Source organism: Elephantulus edwardii, unplaced genomic scaffold (genome assembly GCF_000299155.1).
Source record: "Elephantulus edwardii isolate Elephantulus edwardi_28Jun2011 unplaced genomic scaffold, EleEdw1.0 scaffold00218, whole genome shotgun sequence".
NCBI lineage: Eukaryota > Metazoa > Chordata > Mammalia > Macroscelidea > Macroscelididae > Elephantulus > Elephantulus edwardii.
This window is the reverse complement of record NW_006399968.1, coordinates 403,319-414,266: the sequence shown is the minus strand read 5'-3', so window position 1 is coordinate 414,266 and position 10,948 is coordinate 403,319. Positions and strand designations below refer to the sequence as shown.

Sequence of the window (10,948 nt, the reverse complement as noted above, 5' to 3'; positions counted from 1 at the left end):
TTCTGTTCAGCTCTTTAGTATCTTGAATTCTTCCTTGTGCATGGCTTCTCTATGCTCCAGTGCAATCTTCACATCCATTTTGGTCTTTTCTTCCTCTTCTGTCTTTGTAATGACCATTTGCACTCTTCCTAGATGATACATTTGACATCCTTCCACAGCTCATCTGGTCTTCACTCATTAGTGTTCAAGACCTCAAACCTGTTCCTGAGATGATTCTGAAATTCAGGTTGGATGAAATCGAAGTCATATTTTGGTTCCTGTGTATTTGCTTTAATTTTCCTCGGTTTCAACTGGAACTTGCATATGAGTAGTTGGTGGTCTGTTCCACAATCAGTTCCGGGTCTAGTTTTCACAGCTGATATTGAGCTTCTCCAGCAGTTTTTTCCACAGATGTAATCGATCTGATTCCTATGCATACCATCAGGTGAAATCCATGTGTATGACCTGCGTTTATGATTCTTATAAAATGCATTTGCAATGAGTAAGTCATTGATTGTACAAAATCCAATCAATCATTCTATCTCCAGCTTAATTTCTGTCACCAAGCCCATATTTTCCCACTACTGATTCTTATTCTCTGTTCTCAACTTTTTCGTTCCAGTCACTCATCATTATCAATGCATCTTGATTGCATGTCCGATCTATCTCCGACTGTAAGAGTTCGTAGAAATCATCTATTTCTTCTTCTTTGGCTCTGGTTGTTGGTGCATATATCTGAATGATAGTGGTATTGTGTGATGTATAGTCTCAAAAATCCAATACGAGTCAACTAGAAGTCATTTCAGACTCCACAAAAATAAAAGCGTGAGAGAGACATTGACTAGATTGTCCTCTAAGACCATAGCCCTAAACAATGAAACTAGAGCTAATATAAGGAGTTTATTTATTACATCTAATTAATATTAGCATCTCTAAACCCCTTCTATGAATTCCGTAACACTTGATTGTGCTTATGTGAAACCTATACTTGGACCTGGAGGTAATCATCAGAACAGAGCAAGGAAACATTGCATGGTACAAAATTGCGAAGGGTGTATAGCCAGGGATGTGTCCTATCTTCATACTTTTTAATCTATATGCAGAACAGATAATCCAGAAACTAGGCTCTATGAGGAAAAATGTAGAGGAAAACTCATCAACCTTCAACGTTATACAGATAACACAACCTTGTTTGCGGAAACCGAGGAGGACCTTAAGAGCTTGATGCAGAAGGTCAAGAACTCAACATCAGGAAAACAAAAGATTCTTACCACTGGGCCAATTGGCAGCATCATGATAGATGATGAAGAGATTGAGATTATTAACAGCTTTAGTTTGCTTTGCTCCACAGTGAACACTTTTGGTACCAGCAGCCAGCAAATTAAAAAATGAATTGCATATTGAGAGAGTCTGCTGTCAGAGACTTCTCCAAAGGACTGAAGAACAATGATGTCAGTTTGCAAACTAAGTTGTGTCTGACCGAGGCCACAGTCTTTGCAATTACTTGCTGTTCATCAGAAACCTGGACAATGACTAGGGATGATAGAAGGAGAATTGATGCCTTTGAGCTGTGGTTCTGGAAAAGAGTGCCTGCTAGAACAAACACGTTCGTCCTAGAGAGGTTGAAACCAGCCTGCTCCTTGAAGGCAAGGATTCTGAAGCTTCATCTGACATACTTTGGCCATCTTGTAAGGGTGACCAGTCCTTGGAGAGGGACATCATGCTTGATAGGGTGGGGGGACAGGGCAAGAGAGGAAGACCCTCTATGAAATGGATTGATTCAGTGACTAGGGTAATGGCGGTAGGTATGTCAGAGACAATATGATAGACACAGCATAGAACAGGATTTAGGGCTGTTGTAAATAGGATCTCTATGATTCACAGGTGACTCAATGGCATATAACAATAAGAGTCTTGTTGATTTTTGCTTTCTTAGAGATTATTTTGAGTCCTCACTGTGGAGCTTGAGCTAGTGCCATCTTCTCTTGGGAAACAAGCCTCAGTCCTAGTTGATATTTTAAGTCTTACGTTAATTATATTAATAATGATTTCCTTGTCTAATTTATAGAGTTTTATTTCCTTGCCATAAAAAAAAAATCTCTCCAGAAGGTATATTTTGACAAAGTCCTATCGGTGCTGAGAGCTCTGGTGGCATAGTCTGCATAGTTGCTCTGCTAACCCAAAGGTTGTATGTGTCTGGTGGTTTTGAATCCACTAGCTCCTCTGCAAAAGAAAGATGGAAAGACTTCTCCCAGGTAGTGTACTGCCTTGGAAATGTGATGGGGGGTGGGGGTGAGCTATGAGTCAGAACTGACTCCACAGCAGTGAGTAGTTATTATCACTTTGTCATCGGCAAATTAATGATAGATTGATAAAGTAACTCTTACTGGTACAATTATTGATAATCATTGGAAGTGTTAGAGCAGAATTTTAATAACTACTGACTTGTTATATTGAAGCAATCCAGGCATACAGAAGGATGTTGGATTACATGTCATTTGAAATTCTTTCTACCTCTAAGTTTATTGAGCCTAGCAAACTGAAGCTGTTAACAGTCTCAATCTCTTCACTGTCTATCATGATGTTTCCAGTTGTCGCAGTGGTGAGAATCTTTGTTTTCTTGGTGCTTAGCTTCTATCCACAGTTAAGGCTGCAGTCCTTGACCTTCTGCAGCAGGCACTTCAGGTCCTTGACCTTCTGCAGCAAGCACTTCAGATTCTCCTCAGTTTCAGCAAGGTTGTGCCCTCTGCGTAATGCAGGTTGATGAGTTCTTTTTCCACTTTTGATGCCACATTTCTCCTCATAGAGCCCAGCCTCCCAGATAATCTGTTCCACATATAGATTGAAAAGGTATGGAGATAGGACACATCCCTGGCCTTTACACTCCTGATTTTAAACAATGTGATGTTTCTTTGCTTTGTTCTGATGACTATCTCCTGGTCCAAGTATAGGTTTCACATAAACACAATCAAGTGTTCTGATATTCCCATTCTTCTTAGAGTCAGCCACAGTTTATTGTAATCCACATAGTCAAATGCCTTTGCATAGTCAATGAAACACAGATAGACATTCCTCTGATACTCTCTGTACTAACAGCCCAGAAATTAAAAGATTAATTACATTTGGAAAGTCTACTGTCAGGGACCTCTCCAGAGTACTGACGAGCAACTATGTCAGTCTGGAGACTAAGGTTATCCTGATCCAGGTGTGTCTTCGCAATTACTCCTTATGTATCACAAAGCTGGACAATGACTAGGGATGATGGAAAGAAAATTGATTCCTTGGAGCTGTGATGCTGGAGAAGAGTACTGAATATAACATGGACTGCTAAGAGAACAAACAGGTTTGTCCTAGAGAGGGTGAAACTAGACTGCTCCTTGGAGGCAAACATTCTGAAGCTTTGTCTCCTTTACTTTGGGCATGTTGCAAGATGGGAACAATCCTTGGAGAGGGACATCATGCTTGCGAGAGTGGATGGTCAGCACAGGCGAGGAAGACCTGGATTAATTGAGTGACCAGGGTAGTGGGGGTAGGTGAGTTAGAGATAGTAAGGTTGGAACAGGATAGAGCAGGGATTAGGGCTGTTGTACTAATGATGTCACTATGTGTCACAAGCAACCGGACAGCACATAACAGTAAAAACAACAATAACCTCTAAGATTCTATTTTGACTTTGCAGAGGTGAAATTTGTCCCAGTAAAACAGTATGAAAAATATTTTATCTTATTTTAATCATCTATGTATAAAGAGTTTGATTCTTAAGATAATGTAAAGTTATACTTTGGAAACAGGGTAACATATTACTATAATTCATGGTTGTTTTAAAGATTTATTTCATCTTGTTATACTTGAAATAATTTGCACTCTTTCATTTTAAAGAATGTGTGTGTTTTTTTTCTGCTTGCAGATTAGCAAGACATTTACAAAGAGAGGCCCAAGCTTCCCATAATAATTCTGAATTTACAGAAGAACAAAAGGTACCATAAAATAATCTTTGAATCTATCTATCAGACTTCAGATCCAAGGGATTCTGTCTTTTGAATCAGTTAAACAAAAAAAGCAAACACAAACCTACTATACTTTTCTTAAATAAAAAAAATGATGCTGATTATACTTTGCCTGAGTTTAATTTTATCATTAAGTGATCATTTGGAAGTACCATGTGATCTATCTTTTAATGAATTTCTTTACTCAGTTTTGTCTAGTACAAGACATCTAGAATTTATTTAACTTTAATAGAGGCCATTCAGACTTTGCTTAGAGAGGGAATGAGTGTTGACTTAGACAATAGAATTGTAATTACATCCCAACTCAACACTTTTTTTACCTTGAGCTTCTATACTGCTTGTCAGCTGCCTCTCATTAAAAACAAATCAAAACCAAATAAATTAGAAAACCTTACAACTGTAGAAAAAAACACCAGCTAATCCTTAGGAAAAGACATTATGCTGGGAATGGGCAATGCAAGATATGAAGACCCTTAATGATCTAGATGGATATAGTGACTAACAAGGGGCTCCAGCATGTCTGAGATCATGAGAATGGCACAAGATAGGGAGAATTTCAGTATGTTGTTCATAGGGTCGCTGTATGTTGTAGTTAATTGGATGATATCTAACAACTATAACAGCTCAAGAATTTGATACACAAATTCATTAACAAAATAAATACATGACATTACAAAATATTCCAGTGATAGCTTTTTACCTTTAATTTTTCCTTGAATATGCATGTCACATTGATTTCCTGTATTATAAGAAATTATGAAAAACTAGATATTTTATGAAACTTTCCTCTAAAAAATTGGGAAAACTGAGAGAAACAACTCCCATTTTTCTCCTAGCTTAAAGAAGAATCTAGTGTTAAGTCAAATTTTAATCTTAGCAAGTGATGACAGTGTTTCTTTGTGTTTTTGTTTTTTCTTAAATTGAGGCCAATCTTTCTCTAAATATCTATGTGGTAAGACACACCATCTCCTAAGACGATGGATAAAACAAGGGTGATCTAATTGGCTACTTTAAATTTTTCTTCTTTTAAAATAAAGGGTGAGTAGAGATGTAATTTTTGCACACATGGTCTTTGCAATCGCTTGTTATGCATCAGAGAGTTGGACAATGACTAGGGAGGACAGAAGGAGAGTGAATGCTTTTGAGCTGTGGTGCTGGAGAAGAGTACTGAATGTACCATGGACTGCCAGGAAAACAAACAGATTCATCTTGGAGAGGATTAAACCAAGCTACTCCTTGGAGGCAAGGATTCTGGGGCTTCGTCTGACATACTTTGGACATGTTGCCAGGAGGGACGGGTCCTTGGAGAGAGACATCATGCTTGGGAGGGTTGAGGGACAGCGCAGGAGGGGAAGACCCTCTATGAGATGGATTGATTCGGTGACTGGGGTAATCGGGATGGGTGTGTCAGAGGCGGTGCGGTTGGTGCAGGATAGAGCAGAGTTTAGGGCTGTTGTGCATAGGGTCGCTATGAGTCGGAAACGACTCGACGGCACATAGCAACAAAAACAACAACATAAATTTATATCCTTGGGAACCCAATGGAAGTTTATTATGAGTTGAAATCCATTTGAAAGAAGTGAATAAACGTATTTTTTTTAATCCATTGTAGGAATTTGGAGTGAAAAACACCCTATCTTTAGAGTTAGCCATACTTACTACACAAGTTAATATATTTGCATTTTTTAAGTGTTTAAAATCTACTTTATGTAATGTAGGTAAGAAGCCTTAAAATGCAGTAGGTTAAGCACTGGTCAACTATCTGAAAATTCAGTGGTTTGAATGCACCAGTCACTCCATGGGAGAAAGATTAAGCAATCTACTCCCATAAGGATTTACAACATCAAGAACTCTAGGAGGCAGTTCCAACTATGAGAATGGAATTAAATCAGTGGATTTCTTTAGGGCTTATGTAATTATTATTTTTTTCTCTCTCTCTTTCTTTTTTTTTTCAATTTTATTGGACAAAACATGTTGGAGATACACAGAAGTGAGGGTTGGAAGCAGAAGGGTGAGGATGGGCAGGGATGAAAATTGCAGGGATGCAGTTGCAATGCTGTACAATTTGGTTGGTTGCGGGGAGGAGATGAAGGAAATGAAAAGGATCCAGTGAGGACCAGATGATTCAGGGCAATGGTGATTAAACAAACTGTATTTTTCACTTGTGGATTTCTCATTTGGGAATTGGGTACAGACTCGCTGGCTTCTTCATGCTGAATCAGGGGTGTTGATGTGAAGGGGGAAAGGGAGCACACTTTATCACCTTACTGGTGGTCTTGGGTTGAAGCTGTTTGCCTTCTTGTTCTGTTAGAAGATGTTTCCCTGACATTTACTCCCCTCTGGACTGAAAAGTGTTTTCCCAGGTGAGTCCAGTGGGGATGGCTGACTGAACCCTGAGGCTCCATCCTCCTTTGCTTCCTTAACTGGCCATTGTATTTCCTTTTTGTCTCTGGAACTGGGTTCAGGGTTAGATCTGGAGTAAAATTCGGTGTTAAGATTACCTATAGAAAAGGGAGCAAATGTAGAAAGAACAAACTTGTTAGTTACAAATAGAAGGGTTTTGGGGGTGTTACTTATGGGTGTACTGGGGGAGAGGCTGGAGGAAAGTAGCCTAAATAAAATTCTCTGTATACCCTAGGCAGTTTTTTTTCTACGCAGGGGTCAGATGGTATAATCCGAGGGCTGAAGAGCTCACCTCGAGGGACAGCTTGCCCTGCTACCCAACAGGGGCCCTAACGAACCGCCAGCCCTGAGGGCTGGATGGCAACCCTCGCTGGTGGGCGACACACCCCCGGGGCTGGCTGACACCCTCCCCCACCAAACCCTCCTCCCACAAATTTCACCCCCCCATCCAGACCCAGCGCCTCACTGAATACCATGTGACCAGAGATAGCGTCCCCAATTCAGATACTGCCACCATTACTCCCCCCCAATAAGTGGTCATACTGTAATTTGAAGTAGGTGTCACTGCCCTCCCCCTTTATATGTGGAGAAGGGGACCTGAGAGTAGTGAACAGCACCCCCCCCCCCAGGTCTAAATAGTTCTAGGCAAAGGCAAACAGCAGATCAAAAGATGCAGTGCATTGAGGCTATCTGCCATCTCGGACATGCTGCCACAGTTAAATGTCCTTGAGTCGTAGACAGCTCACAGAGACTCTCATCAATCCATTGTACTGGTAATCTTCTCTGGCCTGCCCAGGGAAACCCCATCCTGCCACCCTGTCTCTCACCGCTGCCATCTTGACTCCAAGAATTCTCTACAGAACCAGTCCACTCGGCTGTGGTGTGGTGGCTCTGCTGCACCAGCCTAGGCGGGGGTGGGGTTGGGGGGTGGTACCTACTGTCCATCTCGGGTGAGGGGATCCCTGGGGTCTGGTGGTGGGAGCCTCATGGAGCTGCGGCAGCAGCGGGGACTCAGCAGCAGGGAGCTGGGAACCACGGGACTCACCCATTCCTTCCTGGGAATCCTTGAACTCCTGATTTGAGCTTCAATCTGCACCGAGGACCAGTCATCAAATGTTTAACTGTTCAATTATCAATAAACAGAGGTCTGTAGAAGGTCATGGTGGCCCTCCTCCACATGGTCAGCTGCTCCTGCAGCTCACCACGTTGTTTACGCCACTGCTGCCATCTTGGAATCTCATTATTTCTCTTTTTAAAATAACCAACTCAAAACCAAAACTTACATTGCTGTAATTAGAGTATTTTTTTTAAATTGATACTTGCTGATAAACACTATAACAGCATCATCTGTTATTTATGCTGTTACTTGATTGCTTTCCGTATTGGTGTGCATCTTGAATACTTGTGTTTCTCTGAGCATTGAGAGATCTTACTTGAGCCTTTCTGGAAATCTTCAGATTCCAGACCCAAAGACTTGCCCCTAACTTTAGGAGACTTAGAGTTTTTGCCTTTGAAAATAATGGCCAATGAGGAAATGTTTGATTTGTTTAAGGGAAGAAATAATAATTCTATAAGAAATATACCTTAAATATGGATTGAAGCTCAACCTCAAGGAAACAAAGATTCTCACCACTGGGCCTATTGGCAGTATCATGATAGATAGTGAAAAGATTGAGATTGTTAACAGCTTTAGTGTGCTTGGCTCCACAATCATAGTATCAGCAGCCAGGAAATTAAAAGATGAATTGTATTGGGAAAGTCTGCTCTTAGAGACCTCTCTAAAGCATGAAGAGCAATGATGTCAGTCTGGAGGCTAAGGTGCACCTGGTCCAGGCCATAGTCTTTGCAATTACTTGTTATGCATGAGAAAGCTGGATAATGACTAGAGATGATAGAAGAAGAATTGATGCCTTTGAGCTGTGGTGCTGGAGTATTGAATATGCCGTGGACTGCTTGGAGAACAAACAGGTTCATCCTAGAAAGGGTGAGACCAGGGTGCTCCTTGAAGGCAAAGATTCTGAAGCTTCGTCTGATGTACTTTAGACATGTTACAAGGAGAAGCCAGTCCTCGGAGAGGACATCATGCTTGGACAGGGCAAGAGAGGAAGACCCTCGATGAGATGGATTGATTCAGTAACTGGGGTAATGGGGGTGAGTGTGTCAGAGACACTAAGATTGGCACAGGATAGAGCAGGGTTTAGGGCCGTTGTACATAGGGTCGCTATGAGTCGCAGACTATTCATGAGCACATAACAACAACAACAAGTATACCACCTCTCTTAGGCTGGGTTCTCTACAGAAGTAAAACCAGTGAATTTTCTATGTTCTGGTTGGTAGGTGCTATCAAGTGAACTATAACTCATAGTCACCCTAAAAAACAAACAGGCCTGAATCTTACCCTGTTCTGTACCATACTTATGATCTCTGATATGCTCCATCTTATTAATAAAATCACTGTATCTCATTTCCTTGTTCTGTTGGACAATAGTTTCTTGTTGTAGGTATGGGTTTCTTAGGATAATTGAATGTTCTGAAATTCTCATTCTTCTCAGTGTTAACCATAATTTTGTATGATCCATACAGTCAAATGATTTCACATAGTCAACAAAACACAAACATTTTTCTGGTTTTATCTGCTTTCAACCCAGATCAATCTGACATCAACACTTTAAATGCTTGGTGCCACAACCTCTTCTGAATCTAACTTGAATTTCTGGAAGTTCCCTGTAGATAGGTCCTTGTAGTTATTTTTAAATATTTTTTCAGCCATATTTTACTTGGCATGTAATATTAATTATATTGTTTGATAACTTCTACATTCTCTTGGATCACCTGTTTTTGGATAGGGAACAAATATATAACATAATTGGTAGTCTCCCAGTACCAGTTGCCCAGGTACTTATCTTCCAATTTTTTTTTAACATAGTCTCATGGACACATCCAGCATCTATCAGTGCTTTCAGTTGCAGCTTGAACTTTTTATTTTGTTACTGTTCGTTCTTGATCATATAATATTCATGAAATATTTCAGTGTCAATTCTTTTTGATACAGTGACTCTGTGTTGCCTTCTGTCTTCTTTTTATTTTTCCTGCATTATTTAAGATTTTGCTCATAACATCCTTCTTTATTGCAACTCGAGAACTGAATTTATTTTTCAGTAGTTTTATCCTGAAAAATGTAAAGTTCTTCCTTCTTTATTTTCTAACTCCGGCTCTTTCCTTATTTTCTTACAATACTTTCCTTTGTCTTCTCTAGCTGTTAATGCCTTTTACTTCATAATTTATTCCTTTTCTTTTGGCCTCTTTGTTCTATTATAATTTTCAATATGTCTTCTGACATCCATTTTGGTCTTTTATGTCTTAGTTTTCTTTGTATTGACCTTTTTCTTCCTTCATAGATGATATTCTTGTTGTTATCCCACAACTTATTTGATTATTATTGTTCAATGCATCAAATCTATTCTTGAGATGATTTTTTAACTTCAGATGAGATAGTCTTAAAGTTGTATTTCAGTTTTTGTGAGCTTGTTTTGAACTTACATATTGGCTGATCTGTTCACAGTCAGCCCCTAGCCTTGTATTTTCTGTTGATAATGAGCCTTTCCATCAACACTTTCCACAGATATACCTATATAGTCCACCAAATGAGCTCCATGTGTATAGTTGCCACTTGTGTTTTTTGAAAAATACAAATAAAATATGTATTATATACACACTCACACACATATACATACACTTACGCAGGCATACATGTGAGAGATTTCCCCCCCACCCCAAAGAAATGACTGACATGCTTGTAAAGGCTGACCAGTCATAGGTCTATGTAACAGACCTCAAGAGAGAAGCATCTCTTGAAGTTATTGAGTTTAGTTTGTCAGCAGAAAGTGATGAAATGTCTCAGATTACAGGCTTTAAGGTCAAAGACCTTGTAGGATCAAGTCAGGAAGTTATGCGACAGATTCAAATTTGGGCAAAAGCTCTGTAACTTTAACAGATTCAATACATATATTAAGGGGAGCTCTGGTGGCTGAGTGGTAAGCAGTTGTGCTGCCAACCTAAAGATGCATGGTTTGAGCATAAAGACGAGCAGTCTCTTCCCATGCAATTTACTGCCTCTGAAAACCTGCTGGAGGGTCTGCTCCAACATGAGGGTATATAACAACAATAACTATTATACTTACATACATACAATATATATGTACAGTCCACACACATGAGAATTTTTCATTAGATTAGCACTGTCTACAGTCTTGCTTCACTAACTTCATAAAACTTAGAATTTACAACACATGGGATAGTTATACTGAGATTCCTGGCTATGTTGGTACACTACAGTTAACAGTCAAACCACCAAATTGATTAGAAAGTTGGCATAGAATTGATAGTGCAAACTCCAACACTTAGATGCACAACATTAGAAATATCTGAGTATATAAGTTGACTATTCCTGGGGCCTTATTTTTTGCTATTTCCTTCAAAGCAGCTTAAACTTCTTCCTTCATCACCATAGGCTCTTACTCATATGTTATTTCATTAAATTCTTCTGTATCTGCCAATTC

General features: G+C 39.7%; 1 protein-coding gene across 1 annotated transcript in view; it reads left to right on the top strand.

Moving 5' to 3' along the window:
• Window positions 1-10,948, top strand: part of AIDA (axin interactor, dorsalization associated) — a 117,566-nt gene that overhangs the window by 27,428 nt on the left and 79,190 nt on the right. The window contains exon 2 of the mRNA XM_006898033.1: window positions 3,887-3,956. Coding sequence (XP_006898095.1) covers window positions 3,887-3,956 — 70 coding nt within the window. The remainder of the gene's footprint in view (window positions 1-3,886; window positions 3,957-10,948) is intronic.